Source organism: Thunnus maccoyii, chromosome 9 (assembly GCF_910596095.1).
Source record: "Thunnus maccoyii chromosome 9, fThuMac1.1, whole genome shotgun sequence".
In the NCBI taxonomy this organism is placed as follows: domain Eukaryota; kingdom Metazoa; phylum Chordata; class Actinopteri; order Scombriformes; family Scombridae; genus Thunnus; species Thunnus maccoyii.
In genome coordinates, this window is record NC_056541.1 from 28,473,752 (window position 1) to 28,500,290 (window position 26,539).

Sequence of the window (26,539 nt, forward strand, 5' to 3'; positions counted from 1 at the left end):
TATTATCTATCCACTGTATATATAGCTTTGGAAATACGCTATTTGTTTAAACATGAGCTCATAGGTATGGAGCCAAGCAGCATTTGTAATAGTATCACTGTGCTTATTTATAGTGTGATGTAATTTAGTGTGGTAAGCTGTTTAAACTACATTTGTGGCTGAGGGAAATAGAAATGTTTTTCTTCATGGGACAGCTTTCCTCTTTCAGCAGACAGTAGAAAGGAGGTTATGAATATGTTAATTCGAAAGGGCAGCATGTGGGGGCAAAGCATTTTATTTCCTTCCAAATGGTCCTCTTATGCAATTAGGAAAATGCAAATTACATCTAGCTCTGAGCTGAAATGCAGATGGAATACAGTGCACCCTGCAGCTGCACAGGTTCCTCCTCTGTCTTACAGTGAAGTAAGTGAACTGTTCCCCGAGGCGGTCTCATCAGTAAACAGAGCTGAAGTAGGATGTGATACTCTGTTTTCCCCAATCTCTAAAAATTGTAATTGCAAACATGTTCATGCATAATAAACATTTTAAAAACTAAACAAACTAAACCAATGTTTTTGCCCATAATCCCGGAGACATACTTAACTGCATGTGACTGACCATTGGTGATGTTAATTAGTGCTTAAACAATTAGTTAATGAATTGATTAGTATTATCAAATTAATTTGTGTGAATTTTGATAAACAATGTATTGTTTAATTCATTTATCAACAAAAAATGCCAAACATTCTCTGGTTCCAGCTCTCAAATGTGAAAATTAGCTGCTTTTCGCTGTTTTATTTCATTTTAAATTGCATATCGTTGGTTTGACAACACAAGCAATTTGAAAACATCAAACATCAAAGTTTCTGGACAATCTTTGACATTGTATAGACTAAATGATTTACAGATTAGTCAAGAAAAAAATAATTATTAGTTACATCCATTACATTAATTTACTGCTACATCAACAAACATGACGTTAATGTAAGCCTAGTATTTGCCAAATGTCCTGTAACCCAAAAGCTGTGGACATCCAGCGTAGTTTCTACAGGGTGTTTTACATCAACTGAAGGTGTAGTTACATTGAGATTTTCTTGTCTAATTCAAATGAACCTGTTGTGTAACCACGTTCTGTAAATGTGAGGATATATAGTATGTGTTTACGTAATATTATGTTATCAGCTCAATCTTAAAACTGCAGTAACTGATTTTTTTGGCCACTAAGGCGCAGTGGAAACTATGGAAGATCTGAATATGTTGATATATATTAATTTTTAGGTTGATGTAGCAAACTTGTTAGCAAAGAGTTGCCTATTTACATATTTAGCAGATGGGGACCAACATTAATTTGGAGTCATATTTCTGGCCACCTGATGAATGTAAGTCTTATATTCTTTCTCCTGTTATCTCTGTTTTTGGTCTCCACCAACTCCTGAGAGAAATATTTTGGTTTTTAGCTGCTAAAAGCTCCACTTTGGTTTGCTATTTTTTAGAGCTTTTTCACTGAAAACTGCCTGCTGTGGCCGAAACAGATGCAATACAAGAGGTGACAATGACCCAAATTGGTAAAGTTGCGGAAACCAAAATGGAGAGCTGAGAGATGCTATAAAGCTTTGTACAGCTGAGGGGAACTGCAGTTGTGATAATTCTCTGTGGGTTTGTCACTAGAGTGAGCCCCTTTACATTACTTGTAGTCATCTGATTAATTGTTAATACTGTAGCTTTAAAATTTGTGTTAATGTTCAGTTTGTGGGGGGAAAAAAGAAAATACCTACCTCTATGCTAAAGGAACTGCTAAATTTCATGATACCCAGTCAGTCTGTGCAGCTCTGCTTCTCACCTGCGCTGCCTCGATCTGCTCTGCTCCATGGCTCCAGCAAACATCACCGCTGTCTCCACTGACAACAGCTTGCTGCTGTGTGTGTGTTTGTGCGTGGAATACTAAATACCATGTGTGTGCATGCAGAGCCTCAGGGATGTGAAGTATTTGAAGAGTGGGGATGAATCTGGAAATAATCCCAACAGTGTTTCAGCTGGTGTGGGGTTGTCTGTGAGCAAAGATGGGGGAAGAATTATCTCCTTGACGGTTAATCACAGGCCTATTTAGACTAATGTGAAAAGATATCTTTATCTGGCATGCAGATCAGAGCTGAGATCTTATAATTGAGTCCTCCCCCTCATTTCCTTATAAATTCTCCCTTTTTTAATGGAAGAAAATTCACTTTCTGGAAGGTGAAATGACACCAGCCATGCTGGAGTGCTGGTCTCAGCAGGCAGTCAGCAGGAGAACAGGCCTCCCATGTGCATCCCACTGGGTTCAGCCTTAATGAGCTAATCAATGGCATGGCGTCCTCACCATGTGCTGAATATATTACAGTAAGTGTTCCCTTTGGACCGGCAGCTTAGTGTAGTGTCACAGGTGTCATTCAAGCTCACAAGCACCGCTGCCTGACAGGGCTTTGTTTATGATTCTGATAATATGTGACATTTTCTTCTGATATTTAATAGTGTGAACTCTGAACAATATAAATACCAAACAGCTAGTGTAACAATGATCTAAATGTATTTATGTTGGTTAAACTGCATCATATCCATCATAGCAGCAGTGGACAACATAGTTTGAAGGATGTCTCACACTGAATGAAAAGTCAATACATCTTTCTAAACAGAGCAAATCCGTCAAATTCTCAGCATCATGCCCTCAAATATGTGACATCTATTAAAAAAAGAGATTTTGTTCTTTCTTTTCACTTGGATTCTAATAGATCAGAGATACTGGTAATCTACAGTCTCTCGTTTTGAGGTGAATATTTTCATTCAATGCTACTTCATAATTCTTAACTACATTTCAGACAGAAATATTGTACCTTCCTTTCCTCTTCACTTTACAGCTCTAGGTACAGCTACTGTAGTTATTTTACAGATTAAGATTTTACGTACAAAACATAGAATCACCTTGAAATTGTTATTGTTATAGATTCAAGTACTCAACAGTGTATAAATTAAAAATCAAATTGGACAAACTTCAACAGTAAAATTCTCCTTTCACATGACTGCAGTAATTCACATGACTATCAGTAGTGACAATCCAGTAATTTACAATAAAATAACTCTCACACAAGCCATTTTATTACTTAAAACTATAATTTTTTTCTTTTTATTTTTTAAATTTAATTTTACTATATTACTACTCGTGAGGGAACTGACTACTTCCTCTGCCGCAGCTTCCTCACACCTGTCTCATACACAAGCAAGTTTGCACCACTGTATTTGATATTAATTGTCATAAATGATACATGATGATTTAAAGGCTGGATTAAAATCAGGTAATCAACAGGAGAAAGAAAAGTGTTGAATCATTAACAAACTAGTAGCAGACTTGCCAGTAGTGGATTCATGAATTGAATAACTTCACAGACTTCGGCTGACTGACGAGAATGTCACTGAGCAGCCCACCATAATTCAATAACTGAATGAATTAGACATATATTAGTCCATCTCCCTTAATACACAAAGACTTGCATCCGAAAATGTCTTCCTTCTTGTTGGACTAAGTCACATTGGACTTAGTAAAGTGCTACCCGGCAGTGTCAGTGCCAAAAGCTGCCTGGATTGACTCAGTTTTCTCTTTGATGGTTGTTCAGACTCTGCCCTTCAGACCACCCCCATCCTCCTCCTCCCAGAGCCACTAAAAAAACAGATAAGAGCAACTTCAAAGGCTGGGTTGCTTTTTCTGCTGTGATCCACAGGCAGGCAAATGAAGGACAGGCAGATTTGAGTAGTCAAATAGCTTTGGGAGGCGTTGAGTGTAGCTAGCATGTACATGGCTTTTTGTGGTAGACATGATTGATTATTGCAGCCCTATGAAAAGCTCCAAGTGTAGCAAGAAGACCAATCACCACCACTTTAAAAAGCTTTACATTCTTCATTAAGCACCTAATTACTTTACAAAGACCGCAGTGCTTTTCCCTTTTTCTATAGGCAGTGGGATTAGCAGGTTGGTTTTTACCCAGGTTTGGTTTACTCAACAGACTCAAGCCTGTGTGTTTTCAGGATGTCAGCTGAGGTTTTTTTTTTTTTTTTTGAAAGACAGCTGGGTTATCATCACCAGGAAGCCAGGGTGTTTTCTCTAATCTTAATACCCAACAACAAACACCCCTACTGCTGCAGTGACTGAGAAGGCTATCAGATACTCAGGGCCCTGTCATTCAGTCCCTTGGCTGCACTGGACTGTTAGTGTGTGTGTGTGTTATGTATTATATGATGTCACTATGTCTCTGGACAGATATCAGATGCAGCATTGCTGTTGTTCACAAGTGAGACCAGGCCAGCAAGAGTGAAAAGACACAGAGGTGAAAACTAGTGTCACCTCATAGTATAGAGCGATTTAAAGCTGCAGTTTAGGTCAAACTGATGCTAGTTTGTGACAGTTGCTGCTAATGACTAATCTCTATTGTGATTATTTCAAAACACAGATTTCTACTCCTCAGTTCTGGACAAGACTAAGTTCTTTTTTATTTTTTTTTTTTTGTTGGCCTCTTAGGCCAGTGGAATGAGCTGTAAACACATCATCAACATATTATCACCTCCTAATGTTGTTATGCTGAACATGTTAGCATGCAGTTGTCTATTTAGACATCTAGTAGACACATAGCAACATTAGCATTCATTTGGAGTTGTGATTTTGAAGATCTGATGAATATAAGTCCAATATTCACTTTCCTTTTAAATCTGTTTTGATCTACACCAACTCCTTAGAGAAATATCAAGCTCTTTAGATGCTAAATGCTCCACTATGTTCAACAGAGATCAGTCAGACTGGACCAAAAAAGTAAAGTTGTGGTCCCTTTAAACCAAAACAATGAGCTGAAAAATGGTAAAACATTCTGTGATCAGTCAGTTGCAATCAAACTGTACAACTCAGACACAGTTTTTGACAACATTCTGCATTTTTCGCTCAATCGTATCGTATTTTACAGTCATACTTTGCTGCCACAGAACTTTAATTCAATACAGTTTATTATAGCTGCTTTAAATCATGAACCTTGTATCACATATCAAAACAGAAGCATATCGTCCCATGCTGAGGCACTTATAAAAGTGTCTACTGAAACACATGAGTTGTATTTAAATGAGTGAAGCTGTAGAAAGAGAAAGCTTTTAATGTACAGTTTGTAGTTCTGGCTGTGGACAGTGCGTCCTTTGGTTGTTGTCTGCCTCATATTGATCTGACTATGGAGACGGTGTGGAGTTCTGCCAGCCTGAGGAGCAAGCCGTGGATTATTCCTCTTTAATCCTTCCTTTCTGCGCTGTTCCTCTCTGCCTCATCTCAGCCAGGAGATGAAATGTGATTTTCATTTCTTTTATTCCTCAGCGTGAATGTTATCTTTGCCCCTCCGTCACGGCGGTGTGCTCGGGCCTGTTCAGGGGCCTGTGAGCTGGCGATTTAAATGCTGATTGGCCGGAGGGTACCCGATTCGTTACCTCTCCAGCTCCTGTTTGCAGGCATTTTAATTACCACAGAGAATACAGGCCTTTCTTCCAGCCTCAGGACTTGAAGCTAAGACAGAACCAAACTCATTACATTACCGCACTTTTGGCAGCAAAAGCCGCTTCAGTAAACTTTTTGACAAGTTGGAGGCTTTTCTGCCCCATTTAAAGTATCATGGTTACACAAGCAGTAAAAGTGGCTTGTAAACAGTGTTAATAAGCGCTCAGTGGTTATTTGTTACTCCTACACAATTAACCAATGTCTGTGTCCTTAATCAGGCTTTCTCTCAGTCACATTTTCCTCCCTCGCTGTCTGCTCCCAGGCTCCTAAAATGGTTGCTGTCAGCTGTACTCCATTTTTTTCTCCCTCTCTCGCGCTTGACTGTATCACACCAAGAAAATATACATGATCCTTTGACAGGTCAATAAATTGGGAATTTGTAAAATGGTGGAGCTGCATGTTTATTGCTTTTCTTTGATCAATTTTTTAAGCGTTTGTACCTCGTCTACTTGTTGCTGAAGCTGTGATGACACAGCGCAGTACTCACTACAGGACTCTGTGTAAAAGGCAATTCCACTGATGTACTTGGATGTTGTTATCTTGCAGAATATAGTCAATAAAATAAGCCAGTGAAACTGTATTCAGAGAATAAGTGACACCAAAACTTAAACTATTATTGTGTGAGACACAGACTATTCTTAATTTTTAGGTAATACCCTTGTGTGATCGAAGTGTGAGGCATGGTAATTCTGAATAGAGGCACACTGATGGAGACTCATGATTTATTGTTGAAGTCCACCTTTGTACTGTCAAGTACCACAACTTACAGTACAGGTACAGTAGTGCTTTGAGCTAAATGCTAACATCAGCATGCTAACATGCTGGCAATGAAAATGCTAACATGCTGATGTTTAGCAGGTGTTGGCCATGTTCATCTATTTATTAGTTACTCATTAAAAATGTGATGGCTCTAGCTGAAACATCAGGGCATCACTAAAGATGCTAGCATGGCTAAAAATCTTTCATAATGAAAATGATATAACAAAAAAACTCTTGGCGTGTGATTTCCTGATGGTTGTCTTATTATATGAAAGTGTGTATTTCTGCCTCAACACACTTGTAATATATCACAGTGACAAATACTGTAATGTGAGCCACGTTTTCAAAAGATATTAATCGAAAAGTAAACCATAATCAGCTCCAGCATTGCCACTGATATACTGCAGTGATATAAGAAGGACCAGCAGACTGGTTTTGTGAGAGGCCACCTCATCCCTGTTAGCGCCTCTCTATTCTCTGTTAGTGGCTCTCTACAGCCTCGGCTCTGAATAATTCAACAAAGCAAAAGAGGAAGGGAGGAGCGGGAGAGCAGATGTGGATTGAAGATGATCTTGGGGCAGCGGGTAGAGGAAATTGACTATTTTAAGTCAGAATAAGCTGGAGAGGCATGTTTGGAGGAGTATGTGTGTGTATCTTTTACGTGTGCAAGTGGGTGGGTGTGTGTATTGTATAAACACAAATGTGAGGGTCCCTCTTTATTTTATTTAATGTTTATTTGTATAGGGACAAGTATACAGCATGAGCTTATACTACATAACACAGCATTTATAGCTTAAGCTAGTTTGCAATGCCTGTCCCTAGACGGGCTTTTAATATACATAACACTCATGAAAAATACATATGAAACTGCACAAGACTCAACGATACATATACACACATTACAACCTGAAATTCAACAACAAAGTACACACAAATCAGCAAAAAACACAAACAAGTAAACATACCATAAAAATTTCATAAAACAACAAGCGCCAGATCGCTCATGACTACATGACTGATCCCTCTTTAAAAACTGTTTCAGTTTGAGTTTAAAATATTCCCAGTCATGGTCCATTTTGAGGTCTGTAGGTGAAATACCTTCCTCCCTCTCCTGCAAGATGCTTTATTCATTCATAAATTCTCTGTGTGTCTGTGACCTGCAGTGTGTCCAACCGTACATAGGCGTTAATACATCTTCATTCTGACAGTGTTTCATCCCTAGAGAGACCGCACACACAGTTTTGCTTGAATGATGGCGCCCTAGGAAGCACACGGTGTCTTGACATTTGAGTCCAGGTGATTGAGCAGGACTGTGGGTGTGATTCAGGTGTCGCCTCAGTTGAATATTTCACAGCGCTTGACTGAGTTATGACTTGGAGGCAGAGGAGAAGGTCAGTCTTGATGCAAAATATTGGCGGAATTCAAAGGAAGTTCCCCGTTGATAACCCAGTGACTGACCTGAGGTTTCCATTGAGTTGGTCTGCATAATTTACCAGCACATCAGAGAGTTAAATCAGGTGTATGTGACGGAAAATACCACCCAGCTTGGCAGGCAAGCCTTACAGTATACCACTTATACTTTTATGATTGCATCCTCTCAGCTTGATTAACATGGTTAAATGGGCTATAATCAGATGTTATATTCTTTAAAATGAAAGAATATGAAGTCAATAAGCATGCAATCTTCTGAGACAGATTTATGGGAAATGTGTTTTATTTTATGAAACACCAGGCTTCTTCTATGCGCAGGTGATTCTGATGGAGCCTTCTGAGCTAAGGAGCAACTCTTCAGTTAATTGGTTTCACAGTAACTCACAGTTGTCCTGATAATTTGCACAGAGTAACAGTACTTTTAGGGATATTGATTGAAGCTGGCTGTGTAATTATTTTGTGTTCTGTTGGCCACAAACACTGGCATTCCAAGCACTGTCTACTTTGCTCTAATTCACTTTCTGTAATTGTGTTTCCAGTGATTATTATTGCTCCGATTTCAAACCAAGACTGATAAGAATAGAATGACAGGGTTCATTTAAAGGAGTGCATTTGAATGTAATTGAAGTTGGGGTATCATGTGGTTGCTACTAAGACAATTCCAACAGAAAGACACTTATGATCAAAATGTAATGGTGTCCAAATGTGTGTGACTAAATGGGATAAAGGATAAACAAGAATCCTAATATCTGCACCTTCATTTGTGTGTCTCTAGGTGCCCCTGGTTGACCAAGGTGATCTCTCCCGCTGTGCCTCTCTACAATGGCCTGGTCTTCCTCTTTGTCTTGGCCAACTTCAGCATGGCGACGTTCATGGACCCTGGTGTTTACCCCAGAGGTTTGTATGCATGTTTGCGAGCTTGCAAATGGGTTTTACTGTCATGTGAAGGTGTAAATGCTGTTTTTAATCTGATTTGGGGAAACAAGTGATAGTAAAAAACATACCTACCAGGCAAGAACATTAGAATCTTTCAAATTGGAGCACCTACGTATGTAAATATGACTAATGCCACTTCCCTGTAGAGGGAGCACCGCAGTGTACTACCCTTCCCAATGTTTCACTCCCCAATTATTTGCCTGTTACATCCTGTTAAAGTCCACATGCTCCTCATACAGGAAATTATACAAGCCTTCATAGTGAAAGGCCTATTGAGTATCTCTCAACTGTTCAGTCTATCAGATGACACACAAGCTGCACTGACTTATACTCTCCAAGCAGACTAACCCTATCTGGGTCAAGCAATGATGATTGAACCCATCCCAGGGGATGCTTGTAATGCACTTGTAAATGATAAGCACCTGTCTTTAGAAAGAGCTTTCTCTGCTCATAAAGAGGTAATAATCATTAGGTTGTATAAATGCAGGTTATCTGCCTCCCCAGAGGTTATCGTGGCCTTCTGCTGTCATTGCCCTGCTGTGTTTTATAGACTAGTGAAGGCTGAGGAATTTTTTTCAGCTCTTTGTGCTATGTCTCAGAGGCAGCAGCCCCAGCAGTGACGTTATAACAATGAGAAGAAGAACTAACATAGCCATTAGATGTCATCTACTTAGAAAATGGAGCTGAATGGAGTGGCCAGAAACAGGATTTCAAATGAATGCTAATGTAGTTTTTGTCTGCTGACTGTGTAAACACATTATCCACAAAATATTTATAAGGAGATAATATACTGGTGTTGGCTTATTTTGCTGTCCCTAAGTGGCCAAAAAACTATTACTAATGCTTTTTAGTGAGCCGATGTAATGTTTTGCTAAGCAGAGGACATGTGGCTACAATTCATAATTCCATTCTGATGGTAAATGCTACAGTGTAGTATAACTGTAGCAGAAGTAAGTTCCCAAATCCATGGGTGTATTTATTGAGCAAGGTTGCCTTAAAGATACTTACTGTACACACACACACACACACACACACACACACATAAGGATACGTTAAGTTGTAACTACTTCACTCTTCAGAGCTAAAAATAAACATGAGGAAATCAATCATGAACAAGAACAACACTTATTTCAGGCGAAATAAAACATTAAGACTGAATGCAAAACTGATTGTAATTGAACTGAACTGAGTATTATTTTTGCAGTGCAAATGTATATTGCATGAAATAGGCCACTGCTCTGTCTGCTGAATACTTCTAGCATCAAGCATTTGTAGAAAAGAAGCTGTCAGAGGAGATGCAAGTGTAACCGCTGTTTGTGTCTCTTGGTTTGGCAGGCCGTTTACCTTTAAAATCTATTTGAAGAGACTTGAGAGCTGTAATAACAGAGCAATCTCCTACTATGGAGCTGTTTATTTCTGTGGTCTACCTTTTGTTTCTCTCTTCTGTTTTCTCTTTTCACTCCCGCTTGCTTTCTGTATGTATGTGTGTGTTCAGCTACCTGGATCTCCCTGCAGTTATTATTGTACTGTGAAATTATTTTCTCAGGTTGGAGCTCTGTGCGGATCGTTTGAATGTGGCATTTCATCAGCTGAAAGACATTTTATTTTCCACTGCAGCGCCAAAGCTAAAAAGCTCTCAGTAGCAGGAAAGTGGCACTGTGTGTAAAGCTTCACATAAACAGTTTGAGTGACTGCAGGGTCACACCAAGGACAACAGAAATGTCACTTTTACTGTCATACTGTAGTTTAGGGGTTATGGGTGCATTTACTTGTTTCATTCAGACAGAACAAGGCACTATTCTGCCAGCATTAGAGGTTTCAATTCCACTCAAATCCTGCCTTTCTGATCATGTATGAACTTGTGGGAAATTAAACCAAGCAGCTTCTGTTATACATGAGTCACAGTGATTCTTAATCTGCCTAATATAAAAAGCAGAGTGAATAGGTCACATCTATAAAAATGTTCATTTCTCTCAGTGTTTGCTCTCTCTGCAGACAGCTAACAGCGGGGGGTGAGCTTTATTTAAGGTGCTCCCCTGTTGTCCCTGTCAAATGGAATCATAAATCAGAACGATGCTTTTTTTTTCTGTGTCTATATCTGTGCGTTTGTGTGTACGCTGTATATATAACTTTATCTCACACTCCACCATATACATCTATGCTATGTTAATGTATCTGTCTGTGTGTGTATCTGTGTGTTCCCCCCACAGCGGACGAGGACGAGGACAAGGACGATGATTTCCGAGCGCCGCTCTACAAGAACGTGGAGATCAAGGGCATTCAGGTCCGGATGAAGTGGTGCGCCACCTGTCACTTCTACAGGCCACCTCGCTGCTCGCACTGCAGCGTCTGCGACAACTGTGTGGAGGTGTGTGTGTGTGAATACGAATGCACACAGAAATACTTGCATACATACAGTATGTGTGTTCAGCGTATGGACAGGGACAGTGCATCATGATTGTACTGGTCTAGTAGGTCAATATTGGTACATATTGGTTTGTTAACAATCTGATGCTGACGTTGGGCATGTTTGATATGTTAAATGATGCAGTTTGTTTGATTACTGTTCATATTTTTAGAGTCCAGACTTGTCCACCCTGCCAAGAACTAAAATCTGAGACAAATGCTGAATATACATATATTTATATTAATAATTTCTAAATATCTGTGGTTTTTTTGGCGAGGAAATAGTCAGAATTAAAGATCCTAATTACTGGCATAAATATCAGCTTTTGGAAGCTTCAACCGTAAAACACTATTATCAGTATTAGCTCTCAAAACCTCATGTTAAGCCGACGTTAAGTGGTACATGGCTAACATTGGATACACAAATGCATACACACATTACACACATACAGCAGGACATGAATACACACATCTACACACAGGATGACACAGATTGGACTCAGCATAATTTCTTCTTTTTTATTTAAAAAATGCTCAATGTTTGATCCTCAGCAGAATGTACTGAACATTTTATGTGAGTTTTAGGCTGATTAAGGATTTATGTTTCATGGAAATGTTTCTGCACCTCTCACATGTATGTTAGCAAACCATGAACACGGAAATATTTGTTTCCTTATTTTCCGTTGACAAGAGATGATACCTATGCTTAAATTTATAACCTTCAATTCACAATCTAAAATAAATAAGGCCACATAATGTAATACTTATGAATAAGTTGCCTTCACCCTCCACAGGACTTTGACCACCACTGTCCTTGGGTGAACAACTGCATTGGACGGAGAAACTACCGCTACTTCTTCCTCTTCCTGCTTTCGTTGAGCGTCCACATGGTGGGAGTTTTCACTTTCGGCCTCATCTTTGTTCTCCACCACAGAGAGAGACTGGGAGCGCTGCACACCACTGTCACGTATCCTTCCACTGCTGACAACCTTGCTGCATTTTAAGCATTTCTGACTTATTTAGTATATCTAGTCATGTTCTCGTTGCCTAATGTTGTTGTTGTTGCCCTTGACCTTTTTGTGTCCAGTCTGGTGGTGATGTGTATAGCTGGGCTTTTCTTTATTCCCGTCATGGGTCTTACAGGTTTCCATATGGTGCTTGTGGCTCGAGGTCGAACAACCAATGAACAGGTGAGGAGGCAGAGCAGAACAATACTGTATTAATCTGTGTGGACAGAAATTTTCCAATTGATAGTTAACACACATTCAGTGAAAGTAATGAAACAAATGCTAATGACCAGCAGAAATACACACAAGATACATGACGCTTGAACAACATGAATCGCCTCTTCTGTATTCAAGCACTGGTTCTCTGTGCCTATATGAATGCGTGTGTGTGTGTGTGTCTGTGTGTGCGTGTATGTGTGTGTGTGTGCACGCTGTGGCCTTGTGCTTTCCTCGCTGTCGACATTAAAAAAGGCGTTGTGTTCCTCAGGTGACGGGGAAGTTTCGTGGAGGAGTAAATCCCTTCACTAAGGGTTGCTGTGGCAACGTGGAGTATGTCTTATGTAGTCCCCTGGCGCCTAGGTAAGATTTTACATGTGTTACTATACAGTAGATGCTTTTCAGGGTTTTTTCCCATTATATATTCCTAAAAATGTCCTGTATTCCTGCTTTTTCATATTTCCTAAATATATAAAGCATTTGAGAAAATATGTGTGTGTATGTTTGTGCAGATTTGAGTGTATAATTATGTATGTGTAGTAGGGTTGTGGCCCATCATACAGTTACACCAGAGCAGCACCATTTAACTCGACTGAAACTGTACCATTCTGTGCGTGTGTATAAGTGTGTGCACGTGCTCTGAGGTGGTTGCGTAGAAGTGTGCATCCCGTTCCGCCTGAAAGCAGCCAGCAACCCTGGGGGAAGGCAGATGGCTGAGAGAATTGAATCACTCTGTAGAACAACAGCTAATGGGAAACGGAGCAGAGAGCTAGTTTACATGCTCTTTACACACACACATCATTGCTAAGACCCACAACACCACTTTTACATCCTATCGGGACGGGTCCCATTCCGTAAAACTCAACAGTGTGACTGCAGAGAGACAGTAGCAGGTGGGGGTGAAATGCTGTGTTACCAGCATCTGTCATTAATTTGTTGTACAGCCCCTGATGGAAGTTTTTAGATTTACTGAACCATTGATTCAAAGGATGCTGGACCTGACTTATACTGAATTAACTGTTAGAAGATGTTGGAATACTTTTAAATCTGACAGTAAAGCAGTAATATTCATTTAGTAATGTGGACTTTTTATGCATGGGTTGAATACTTGAAATATGTCTATAAATAAGTCTTTTAGTCTTAATTTATAACAACTTTGACTACCCAAGTTTCCACGCTAACCATTAAACATTCATAGAAATCACAGTGACAGCCCTCTTAATTGTGAAATGACCCTGTAAAATTCACTAAGTGCTGTTTTTCTGTTGAGAAATTTTGTTTGAAGTCTCTGTGTGACTGCATAATTAGCCAAATGGGATTTATCAAACTAACCTGGTGTAATCTGTACTGTATTGTATAAGGCCAACATGGGTTGAACTTGTTTGATCATGCAAATCGTCAATTTCCATGCAGGTACATGTTGGACCCCAGGAAAAAGCCCCACGTTAAAATTCAGCCCCCGTTCATCAGACCAGACCTCTCAGACAGACAAATTACCATCAAAATTAGCGACAACGGCATCCATAGCACCATCATCAGCTCCAAGGTGAGTTGTTCACAATTACTTAAGAGCTTTCTCCTAATATTTGTCATGTTCATCATTTTCTCTTGCTTTATTCCTGTACTCTCATGTAACACATTTGTAACATGGTGAATCCCCAGTCCTGTTACTAGTTTCTAATTTCATTGCAGGCTTATACTCAGGGCAGCAAAGTAAGAGGATACCTCACTGAAGTCAGATATATTAGAGAATTTCCCATTTGATACAACAGTGGGGGGGGGGACCCCAAAGAGATATACTATGTCTGTAGGGGTGATTTTAAAAATAGAATTGGTGCTCTTAATTAGCTGATTACTAAAATTTGAATGATTTTTTTTAAGGCCATTAACTACAGATTGTACATGTATTTTACATTACGGCTGACCATTGTCCAATACCATATCTTTTAATGATGCCACTGGTTTTACTCAAAGTGTAGTGTGATAAACAACTTCCAGAGGTTTGGAAATTGCTTCAGAAAGGTAATCTATGGTAGTTTAAGGCTTATTTAGTTTCAAGCTCCAGTATAGAAAGTGTCTCATCACTTTAAGAGAAACCTCATAGATCATATTATTTTCTGACTTTCAAGTTTGGTCACTAACATCTTTTTCTGCAAAACTGAAAGCCATTCAGTGAAATGTAAGAGCAAAATGAAATTCTTTCTGACTCAAGATGAACAATTGAATGCTCTGTTGATAGAAGAACTGTCGATCGAACTCTGAGATGACTCTTTTTGACCATTTCCAACTCCATCAACTACAACAAACAATATATTTAAGCTCATGAAGTGCAGTTTTCCTACCCTGCAACCATCTGTTAGAGTTGTGTTGGTGCATCCCTAATGCCAACACATGCTCTTCTCTATTTCAACTGCTGTTCCTCCACCTGTTTTGGATGCTTTTAATACCCTTCCCTCTTCCCTGTAGTCTAAAGGAAGCCTGGACTGCCTGGATGAAAAAGAAACCCAGCCTCCACTGCCGCCCAAAGCTGACAGGTACAATCAGCTGAAAAGCCAGTTGACCTCCAGCGAAGGTAAGAAACACAGGAACACAACTCCCTCCCCCTTCCCTCTCCTATCATTCATTGTTGATCCCTTTTCTCTTTCCTGTTAGTGCTGTACCGAATGGCGATTCCCCAAACTCCCTTTTTAGATCACCCATGTCCCAATGTATGATTTGGTGCTGGTTTAGCCTGATGAATGTCCGTCCCGATGGCCTTTTCATGCTGGGCCAGAGAATAGGTGTGATTTGTAGCGAGGAGGCCAACCCTGTTAACTGAATCAGTACCAGATTTGTGGTGTGATGGAGAAATTTCAGAGTGAATCATTGCAACATGAATCACCGCCTTTTTTTCTAATGATGTGTAGCAATGGAGCTCTGCCAAATGGAGGGATGGGAGAGGAATATGTTTTAGAATCACGACTGTAACTAAAATGACTGACTGCCTTTGAAAGTCATCTGTCTTAATGAGGAATTGTGAGGGATGCTATAGCAATGGCTGTTTCATAGCTAAGGGTGTTAGTCAGTGGTTCTTTTATACTGTTGCATTTAATAGCATGAAATATCAATAATATATAGTGTGAACCTGCAACAGCAGATTCCCTCCAGAGGATCCTCAGTGTCATGGTGCATTATGTTAGGGAGGGAACACTTTCCGTTTGTCCATGGAGCACTACTGATGCCTGCTGGTACGTTAAAGTACTGCAGTTGGTCTAAATGGATTGCCTCCCTCCCTTGCCATCACTCACTTATAAATTTTAAGCGCAGTGATCATTTGTGGAAGGAGTTCTTTGCATATCCTTCAGAAACTCATACACCAGGCAGCACAGGAACAGCTACTTGCTGAGAAGCACATAGGAGATTTGTATTTTGCTCAAGGGTCAGGTAGCTCATCAAGGATGGACAGCTGGTGAGGACTCAAGTGTGTTACATAATGTATGAGATATAGAACGGACTCTTACCGTAAGACTTGTCTCCCACTCAGATACATCTTCTTTTTGTAGGAATGGTGATGAGTGGGTTTCAAGAGCTAAATCCCTACAGCCTCTTTACTCTGATAATAGAATTCAGCTCTGCGGTCTTGTGATTTTTCTCACAAATTACTTTCAATCTGAGTTGGTGTAATAGTGTCATTTCTGTTATCTCAGTATTGTTAAACTCTGGTCCTCTTTCTTTGTGTGTATTGTAGAAAGTTCTCTGTCTGGTAAGACCCACCCTTCCACTCCAGCCATGTACAAATTCAGGCCGTCCTTTGGCACCATGCCGAAAGTCCACTACCACACTACTGGAGAGAAGGTAAGACATGATTTGTTCTAATAGCTCAAGGTTCATTGCCTGGTGCAAAATTATCACAGCAGTAGTTGTTGAAGATAAGGACTCCAATTTGTCATGTTTTTCTGCTGTTTGCCCCTCAGATTGTTATGCCAGACGACCGGAAGACCTCGGCAATCATGGAAGAGGGTGTGCGTGGTCATGACTACCGATCTGAGCCAAACTTGGACCTGCCTGAGTACACCAATGCTCCCATCCACCGCACCTTCAAGTCCTCCCCCCTCCAGCTGGACTCTGATCTCAACTCCCGCTCACTCAGCCTGAAGCAGGCTCACCGTCGGCCGGAGAAGGGGCAGCTCCCGGCCCTGCAGCCCCAGACAGTCACCTCCACCCCTTACAAAAGCGTCTTCTCTCCCAACACACTCTCCAACCGTAATGGAAGTCTGTCCTATGACAGCCTGCTTAACCCCAGCATCTCCCCAGCCACTGCCAGTGAGTGCATGGCCCACCGTGGTATGCCCACCATGGGGTTCCACTCGCCCTATCTGCCCACCAAAATGTGCCACATCCGGGAACCTGAAATGCAGAGGCAGCAGGTTGCCCCCCCCTACAGCCCAGTGATGCCACCCAGGGGAGTGGGCAGGCAATCCCCTCACTCACGGGACAGGGACCCATCCCCGGTGCGCTACGACAACCTCTCTCAGACCATCATGGCTTCCATCCAGGAGCGAAAGGAGATGGAACAGAGGGAGAAGCGGCAGATGCTGCATGGGCGCTCCCAGACCCATATCTACGCTCAGGACTCTGGCATGTTTGAAGGCTCAGGGGGCTATGGCCTACCCCCAAATCCTTGCCACCCAGATGGGCCTCGCGGCCCCGGTTCCAGAGGACCAACACCCCCGGCCTATGGAGGCTCCAGAGACAACCTGATGGGGGTTGGGCTGGTGAGCTATGGCCAGCGAACCCCTGTGTTGCGCCATGCTGGCTCTACTCTGGGCCGAGCCCCTAGGACTTCATCCACCTCCCTACACACAGATCACAGTAGCTCCAACAGCAGCCAGGGCAGGGCCACTGGCCCTGAAGGCCTTTATCGCTCTCCAGCCCACCAGCCTCACTCCCCTGCTATTCCCCGATCCCCCTCCTACTCCCACCAGAAACTCTCATACATCAGTGCCCTTGAGAGGACAGACTCGCCTCGTCTGGGGGGCCCAAGGTATGAATCCTAACGTACCCCTCTGGAACTGCATGCATTCTACTGAGCCGAGGGGGACTGGTGGGCTTTGAATGTATTCCCACTGGAAGCCCCGCTCCTTCTGCTGGACAAAACCAGTGATTTTTGGGCACTAGTGTACCTCAGTCTAGTCTTAACTGAGGCAATGTGTAGCATTTGTATATGATGTATAATATTTGTCCAACTGTTTCTCCATTTATTCATGAGTTCTGTCTGGTGTGAATTCTTAAGTGTTCTGTTTAATGAATTTGTTGGCCTTTCTAGAAAAATAGCCATTTTTGTATTCTTTCATGAATGTTGGATGAATAAAGTTGTATGACTTCTCATTTCTTTTTCTTTTGCATGTTTTTCACCTACTCGTCTAACATTTCCAAATCTTTTGCTCCACTAACAAGTACACTTTCATCCATATTGCTGTTCTGTCCAGACAACTAATGCATGGTGCCCCAACCCTAACTGTTTGGTTTGACCAACCATTGATCACTTTATATTGTTGAACCTCTTTGACTCTGTGTTGAATCAAGTTCTTGTTCTTGTCTTTCCATTCAGAGAGGCCATGAAAGTTAATGGGCAGATGGACTGCCACCCGAGTGCCCAGGGTGCCACCCTCAGCCCCAGTCGCCACAGTAACGTCAAAAAGGTGACAGGCGTAGGAGGCACCACCTATGAGATATCAGTGTGAGCAGGGACACGGCATCCTCCTGCAACGACAACGACCACCCTGCTGCAAAGAGATTCTCCCCTCTCTGTTATTTTTGTTAAGTCTAGATAACGGCAAGTCAGGGGCACATAGCACTCTGTTTTGGAGTCACTGTCCAATCACAGGATCTGTCTGCTCTTGTGTGGGCCTGTCTAGCCAAATGCCCAAGTGTGTTTGTAACCAAGGGGTTGGTTGTCAGTTGATACCACTGTAAGCTGTATGTGTGAGGCGTGTCTTGTTAACATTTTGTGGCTCATCATCTTGGTCATAAGAGTGGACCGTCCAACAGATTGTCAATGTTATTACTGTTGCCTCTCAACTGTGGTCGTGAAGCATACGTTGTTCCAAATGTCACACACTAACTTTGCTCCAGCGAGCGCTAAAGGCTGGACAAAACACTGCAGATGAATTAAACACCGACATCCTCACTATGGACTTCTGTGAGAAGACTAATCCTTTACCAAGTCAATTGATCTCAAGGAGTCAAGGTGCTTCACATTAACCTGTACTGTTCATGTCATCTCTAGCGTATGTGATGGAGTTGTGCAGCTTTGAGGGATAAGTGCAGGTAATGAGGAAGTGAGATGAGAAGCTGGGAAAGGGGAAATCGAGAGGAAAAGTCATCATATCATGTCTGGTGGTTGCATTCCTAATTCACTGAGAAATGCTTGCAATTAATGAAAAGTAAAATAAACTCTCATTTCATCTTTGTCAAAAAAAGTTTTCTCAGGAATGAAAGCAACCAGCAGAGGTGCTAGTTGATAGTAATTCTTACAATAATGTCTCCTTCTTTATCTCAGTCGAGTGCAGATTTTTAAGGCTGGATATAGCTCACTCCCCTTTACTCCCTTCAGGAAGGTGCAGTACATCATCACAGGCTTCTCTTTACTTTGGTGAAGTTCAGTGATTTCAACACCACCCATGATACAAGTGCTGGGCAGATAGATTTACATTCTGAAAGATCAGAATACCTCATCCCAATGGTTTTTTTTCTTTAGAGTTCAGAACGAGTCCAGCCTTGCACAACCAAAACTTTTCTTTAATTTTTTTGTCTAAAAAAGGTTTAGTATGTAAATTATGTTGGAGTCTCTTTGTGTTATAATCATAGGAATGGGAAGGGTGTAGAGAAACAAGCCATTATCCATGTAGTAAAATGGAGATAACTGGTCACTCATTCATTATTTTGTAGTTTTTTAATGGTTTTGTTTCCTTTTTATATACCCAACCTTTCAAAAGCTATGTTTGATGCATCTTTTTTTATACAGATACTTAAGCCTGGAATGGATGTTTTACTTTGAGTGGAGTTTTTTTTTGTTTTTGATAAATTATAAATTCAGTAAGTGAATGAGATCATGAATAATGGGTAAAACCATAAGTAAATATAGCTTGTTCTACCTTGCAGTGTAAAAATTGTATAATGAAATGTAATATGTGATGATGAGGAAGTAAAATATTAAAGGCTCAATCCTTGATTGATGAACAGTCACTTGGTCCACATTGGATTGTCAACTACATGTCTGTGGTCTGTGCTTCTGCTATGACATGATGGTTTGGGCAGAAAGTGTGCTGTTCACAAGTCAAGGACTGGGCTTTCAATAAAAACTGCCTTGAGATTTCAGTGCCAAAAGTGGCCACATACCCCTTCAAAAACAATGACATCATGAAGACTGAAAATGTTCCATAAATCAACTTGCAGCAGCTGTCTGGTACAGCAAAGTATTACACACAAACTTTTTTTGGTTTTGCTCTTAATTGGAAAAAGAGTCTCATCGTAACATTAATTGCTTTTAACCATAAAAAAAATAATGTGATAATATCTAAGTGGGAGGTTTTTATTTATGTTTAAACATGACAAAACATGCCAGAATTCACACAGAAGTTAAGTTGTTGATTTGGTCCGGCTACATTTGCATTAAGAATAAACCATTGTTGCCTTTTGAGAGGAAAATTTATGTTTCACACACAATGAAATGTGGCTAGTTGAAAAGCTATTACAATAAGGGACAATGAAATACCTGGAATGACAGCATTACACAGCAAAATCTGTCAGGACTGACTCAGACTGGGTTGAGTTTTTACAACAGACCGTTCTGGAAGAAAGGCCAATGTACAACATAATAGCATAACTTTCAAAGTTTTTTTTCTTTTTTTTTTTTTTTAAAGGAAGTCTATGATTTGGTTAACTTCCCATTTCTGATACATTCATAGATTTTCTCCAGATATCAGACTGTCAAAGGCAGGTTGCTGCGGTGGAGTCTTGCTTACTGGCGGGGTTGCTATGGAAACTCAGTGTTATAGTTACAACCTTCAGCTAGGATGGTCTCCCTTATAAGGTCTCACCCAGCTGCCTTACCATGAACACAGTAATGTGAAGTAACACAGGATGATCAATTTCTGTCATCTGTGTCTCTGAATTGTTTGAATGGTTTCTTCTGTAATAAGGCTTTGGTATACAGGGCTACTTTTCTTTTGGCAAATATGATCATCAAAGTTTCAAGGAATATCTGACTGAAACATCTTGAACACAGGCTGTCAAGATGTTGAGCATTGCCTGAAAATAACCCTGTCTATCATAACATTCAGATCCCACCCCCTCCCCCAGTTTGACCACATATCAAAACACTATCGATGTCATTCCTCTTTAAGATGACTGCCATTAGTCCAATGTTCTTTGATTGGGATGGACATCACTGCAGGTCAGGGACCATTCCTGACAGTCAGCAATGAACCTGCTCAATCAGCCACAAGCTGATTTTGTTTTCTGAAACTCAAATATAAAGTTCAATATGTATTAAAATATAGAATATACTATAAATGTACATGCGTTCCTATTTTTGTGAAGAGGAAATATTTCCCAATGACCTGAGCAGAGTAAATAAAAGTTTCCAACTCTTTGAGCGAATGAGATTGATTCTTGTTAATAAAAAAGGTAGCATGAGGAACACCTGCACATCAATATAAAGACCATTCATTCAGGCCACACATATACAAAAAATTTAAGTCAAAATGCAAATCAAAACTTGCGCAGAATTGTTTGCATTCAACCAGTCAATCTTACTGCATCTCCTATTACTTAGAAATGCACATTTGATCATTAGCTATCCCAGGAAACAAGTGATTTTTATATGAATGCAAACATGGTCTTTGACAGCGTTTTATTCGAAGGTGGAGGAAACATTTCAAATCATTTGAGTGCAAATGAGAAGTAACATTTCATCCATGTACATGTATTTACAGATGCACTGGCACTTAGATGCACTTTAGAGGCAAGGTTAAGAACTCAATTAGTGGAAAGAAAAGGAGAGGGTGGTGAGCACACAGATCAGATAGGGCACACTCTGTTACATATACTCTACATGCTGGAAGTCTGGGAATGTTATGATCTAAAGAATACAAACTTGATTTCCTGGTGAGGAAGTTAAGTCAGAGCGTAGCTGCACCAAACTCTGATGAACCGTTGACTTTGGACTTAATATTTTCAGATATTTAAAACGAGGAAAAAAAAAAAAAAGAAATGCTTAGCTAAGTGCATCTGATCCCCTGTCCGGCAGCTATCAGTGAACACTGCAATCTGCAGCATGCATCTGATGCCCCTCAACTGTCTGGAGTGGGTTCCTCTTCTAAGCAGTTCCCAACAGAACTGAAGAAAGAAGGAACCTAGAATGAACTATTTCTACAAGGCATCCACTGAGAAGTCTTCGCCTTACTTGCTTGTTTCTAACAGTGGAAGCATGGACAGTGGACAGGGTAAGAAGGCCCACTGAGATGCATCGTGGGATTATATATTTTGAATGCACCTCCATAATGCCTGGTCCCTGACCCTGTGCTGCTAACAAGCAGGCTACATTATCCTCTCCCCCTACAAACAAACTCTGCTTCAGAATAACAAAACAAAAAAAAAAACCCCAATGTGGGAATATAACTATCACAAGCCTCTTTTCACAGTTTGTCAAAAGTAACATTGAACTGTAGATGACAAGGATGGAAAGCGTGGCATTCCATGGTGCAAAGAGGAAAAGGGGTGGGAAGGAAAGGGCTTCTTTTTTTCATAAATTCACTATCTTTCTCTTTTTTTCCCTCAGTGGCATCAAGGACTTGTGATCTTGAGGCAAAACAAATTAAAAAAAAAAAACAACTAATAATATGCAAGTGTCCAAATTCAGTTCATTTAGAGTCTATTGTAGAAAAAGAGGAAAAACTGATAAATTGAAGATCAGCAAAGCAAGTTCTTGGTTCTCAATTCTTCTCCTCGGCCTTCACCTCCTTCTTCTCATCTTCTTTCTTCTCAGTCTTTTTGTCCTCTTCCTTCTTTTCCCCTGATGCCTTGTCCTTTACAGAGAGTTCCTCCAGCTTCTCTGCCACTTTGTTTGCGCTATCAGTGTTGCCTGTGGCGAGACAGTGAAATGAGATCAGTGAAAGTTTGTACACAACTCAGTTGCACCTCATCAACTTGTCTAGCATGTAGGTTTGTCTTGAGAAAAAACATGCTCGCTAATTTCAATGCACAACTCAACTGTGTCATTACCCCGACACTTCTCATCCCATCTCCTCTTACAGCCACTATATTAATTCATGATCTTAGATGGTAATGTAGCAGAACAAACTGACACCAGCCTTTCAGAAAGCCAGTAAAGTGTTACATTCTGCATGTTCATGTAGCAGACAGAAAAAGTTCCAGGCTGGAGCGAGCAGCAAAGAACAGAGTGAGTCTGCATACTCAGCAGGTGAAAATGAAACCATTAAAGATGTAATGTTGCCAGTTTGACCCTGCAGGCCTATCTTAATTTTAAAAAAGACAAAATAGACATGGTAGGGATGGATTACAATTTAAAACTGGTGTGTCTTAATATATATTGACATTGAGCACAACAGACTGTGTTGGGGGTTCTGAAAATAGTGAATACTGGCATTATGCCATATAAAATGTATTATAAGTCCTAGTATACCAATGCACTCTAAAAACTTTACTCATTTGCTATGTGAAAAAACACCACTTCATTTGTCCAGAGACATTTAATCTCACCTGCATCTCAGAACTGAACATATTCTATTAAGAAAATGCTTCATGTGCTTTATGTACCTGTTCCCTCTGTACCCTCTTGAGTTTTTCTGACCTCCTCCTTGCACTCATCAAACTTCACTTTGAACTTCTGAGCATCTGTGAACAGAACAGAGCATTAGGATATATCCACAGCATCATTTATAATGGCCAATAGGGCTGCTTAAACAGTAAGAAAAAAAGCTGCTGGGGTTAGTTGCAGTAAATGGGCCTCTAGCAGTCAGTTTGTCACTGTAGTGTGAAAACCATATAATCCTAATTAAACACTGGTTCGGACACTTTTCAACTATGATACTGTATTTGATGAGTAAACACTTACTTTCTGCATTTAAAAAGCGTATTGCCAGAAGTTCAGGTTTGGGGCATTCGTCAGCATAATCTGCTAGTGTGTTCCACACCCAGGCCCTGTCACTGCCTGCGTTGGGCTTCAGCTCCATCATGGGTACAACTGTGGTTCACAAGAGGGGAAACAAGGTTAAGGAATAAAGGCAAAGACATAAAAGCATGTAACACTTATCATACCTATTGGCTGCACAGCTAATAGCTAGGCAGTTGTGTTTTTGCTAATGCATATTTGTATCATCACAACACTGTTAGTTTAGATTGGTGAAATTTCGCTTCTTACCAGCCAGTAGTCTGTGTTTACACACTTAAGAGGTCTCATTACATTTTTCTTTTCATTGTATTGTGCTTGAGGTTACAAACATGCATCATGAAGTCTGAGCAAATCTGCTGTTCATGTAAATATGATGGATCAACTAGGGAACCTACGCATTATAGTTATACTAAGTATCTGTAATACAAATACATACATGTACATCAGAAAAGGTACATGGCTTTGTTATGGAAAAAAGCCTATTGTGTGCACTACATTTTGCTATAACATAAATTCTGCTGTTTGGCTAACTTTTTGCAAAATGCGGTTTATAATGTTTGATAATATTTGTTTTCTTCCTTTATAATGTAATCCTGTGTTGTATAAAATTATATGAATAATATTAGTCAACTTGACTCACTGTTGTGATTGGCGCAAATCTTCAAAGTTCGGTCTCTCCTCATCAGGAGGCGGATTGTGCCCTTCTCTCTGTGTTTCAGCAGCTTGACGTCACCAGTGCCTCTCTCCTTCCACTCAGGGGGGTCATTCTCAGAGGCAAACCGATATAGTTTAGCCCGCCTGAGAAAACAAGAGTACGCTTCATTAACAGGACGCCACTGGTAATGCTGGCTTACCAAACCATCACATGCTGGCCAGCAAATATGCATATTAAACCAGAACACTGAGAATGTGACAATTAACATGCAAGATAACAAAAAAAAAAGACTATTACTGCAACTTACATTTTGAAGAGTTCCTCCTCATCCTCTTCTAATGTTTTCACATCCTGCTCAGGAAGGGACACGATGGGCTCAAAATGGGGATCATGATTAGAGTCCTCTGTGCTGTCTGCAGTGGTGTCGTGATCTTCCTGGTCCTAAAAGGAAAAAGCTCCTGTTAACCTCAAGCAAAAAATTTCCACTCATCTGTCGAAGACATTCAGAGTGAGTCAACGTAATTGAGTATGCTGTATAGGTCAAAGAGATACTTTAAAACTCACTGGAATAAAGTGAGTTCTGACAACTGACCAACAGGCGATGAATGCCTCAATGGGGGGATTTAAGAGCTCATTGGTGAAGTATAGCTTTTGTAGGGGGGGGCTGACAAAGCCTTTTGTAACTGGCTGTTGCTGAGTCAAGCATCTTTAATGCAAGATGGGGTTAGATGGTCTCACGTTGATGTGTGGAAGATTAACTGTACATTATTCTATATTACAAATATGGCAAGAACCTGCTTATTCCTCATTAAAAATTCATGAAGACAAAGACGCCAATGCACGTACAAGTAAGCAGGTTCAAAGCCTGTAACAGTGTGAAAGGAGCCCTGTGTGAGCAGACCTGTGCAGTGTAATTTAGCAGACACGACACTGAACAGGGTGGCAAACCTACTTCTAGCATATTATGCTTCCCAATTTAGCCAGTTAGCGACACAGCATGTTGCATGAATCCCAATGTGAGGCTGAAGTCTGCTACGTAGCTAAAGAGCGGACAGCTACATGCTGCTACTGACGTTAAAGATTCCGCAATATCGGTATAAATCGTTTAAAATAGGCCATTGGCTTGAATGATTAGATGGATATAATAAAAGGTTTGGTCTTTTCGCATTTACATTTCACTTCTGTAATGCCAGTAAATAGTTTTTAAACTTTAGTTTTACTGAAAAAACTCATACCTAGCTCAGTGATGAGGCCTTTCACTAGCAGGCTAAGCTAACCGCTGCTCTTTCGGCATCCTGGTGTGTGTAACTAACTAACACCAGATTTTATACACCAGGAAACTTGGGTGACATGTTTTTAGAGCTAACTGGTTGTCCATTTAACGTCCATTTGTTAGTTTAACGTTATAATCTGCCCGATAATCCGGTCTCCTGCGCCCTGCTACCTAAACTAACATTAGCTAATTTTAAGTTAGCAGCTGCTGTGCTGGGCAGACAAAAGACAGGAGACATAACGGACTTCATTTACTTTGGCTAGTTGATTGTAAATTAACAGCTTCTCCATTCAAACGACTGACTGTTAGTGAAATGTAATCATTACTGGTGTTTTACAGATTGCCAGAGTACGAAGCTAAACGTGAACATGCTGACTGGCTGCACACTTCAAGGCACTTCTGAGCTCACTAACTCCACAGAAACGAGTAAAGACTGAAACACACTGCACTCTGAACTACAGCACACATTAAAAACGTCTGTCAGATAGTTTTTAAACTTTCATTACATCTTAAAGCATTGAAAAAACACCAGTTTAGCTGTTCTGGCATCACGAAAGACATCATTGTCTCGCAGCTTCCTTTAGAAACTTTGACGAATTATACGACACATAAAACACCGTGTTTATGAATAAATTCCGATTTCAAAGCAAACATAATGCATTAAATGACCTAAAACGTGTGACCTCACCTTCGGGTCTGCCATATTAATGTAGATGTTTGTAGATTATGGAAGTTGTTTGATAGATTCAAATCCCAAACCGGCCGCCGTTTTCCCCTCTTACTTCCGACTACAGCTTTTCGCGCGCCGAATCTCCTACGTATGCCGGCACGTGGTGACCGCCCGCGTCACGCTTGCCAAAACTGTATCTCTCCAATATGTTATCAGTTGATAACAAACAGGAAAAACTGGCATTTTGACTGTATTTACTGTTAACAGCATAGGCTCTTATATATTGCAGTGTAAAATTTAGACGCGACATTGTATTAATATTTCTAATCAGGGCCGTATTTTACTTTAACGTATTTTAATTTAAGGACCTTAACTACATTGTTAAAAATCAAAAATCCAAATAAACATGCAATTTATAAATAATGAACCAGTAAAATACCTTTTTATAAATAGTGTTTTGAATGAATTATAACATTTATG

The 26,539-nt window shown here is 40.4% G+C and overlaps 2 protein-coding genes and 1 non-coding gene across 3 annotated transcripts in view; 1 reads left to right on the forward strand and 2 right to left on the reverse strand.

Moving 5' to 3' along the window:
- The window catches only part of zdhhc8b (zinc finger DHHC-type palmitoyltransferase 8b), a 70,384-nt gene extending 48,441 nt beyond the window's left edge, over nt 1-21,943 (forward strand). Inside the window, exons 2-11 of the mRNA XM_042420983.1 lie at nt 8,496-8,617; nt 10,867-11,024; nt 11,857-12,029; nt 12,150-12,252; nt 12,557-12,648; nt 13,699-13,831; nt 14,752-14,857; nt 16,013-16,119; nt 16,239-17,308; nt 17,876-21,943. Of these exons, the coding sequence (XP_042276917.1) occupies nt 8,496-8,617; nt 10,867-11,024; nt 11,857-12,029; nt 12,150-12,252; nt 12,557-12,648; nt 13,699-13,831; nt 14,752-14,857; nt 16,013-16,119; nt 16,239-17,308; nt 17,876-18,008 (2,197 nt within the window). The 3' untranslated portion in view covers nt 18,009-21,943. The remainder of the gene's footprint in view (nt 1-8,495; nt 8,618-10,866; nt 11,025-11,856; nt 12,030-12,149; nt 12,253-12,556; nt 12,649-13,698; nt 13,832-14,751; nt 14,858-16,012; nt 16,120-16,238; nt 17,309-17,875) is intronic.
- ranbp1 (RAN binding protein 1) lies at nt 21,165-26,211 on the reverse strand. Its single transcript, XM_042420988.1, has 6 exons — nt 26,078-26,211; nt 24,424-24,557; nt 24,102-24,259; nt 23,405-23,533; nt 23,107-23,184; nt 21,165-22,411 (listed from the first exon to the last, which is right to left on the reverse strand). Exons 1-6 carry the CDS (start codon nt 26,090-26,092, stop codon nt 22,263-22,265), a joined length of 663 nt encoding a protein of 220 aa, XP_042276922.1. The 5' UTR covers nt 26,093-26,211; the 3' UTR covers nt 21,165-22,262.
- LOC121904731 lies at nt 22,611-22,739 on the reverse strand. The gene has a single exon (XR_006098291.1). It is a non-coding gene; the product is annotated as a small nucleolar RNA SNORA77 (small nucleolar RNA).
- Nucleotides 26,212-26,539: the final 328 nt, after the last annotated feature.

Excerpts from the sequence above, each read along its gene's own strand:
- ranbp1 (XM_042420988.1), bottom strand. Across the intron at positions 24,260-24,423 it reads GAGGAGGAACTCTTCAAAAT|GCGGGCTAAACTATATCGGT; the intron begins GTAAGTTGCAGT and ends TTGTTTTCTCAG. Across the intron at positions 22,412-23,106 it reads AGAGGGTACAGAGGGAACAG|GCAACACTGATAGCGCAAAC; the intron begins GTACATAAAGCA and ends GTCTCGCCACAG.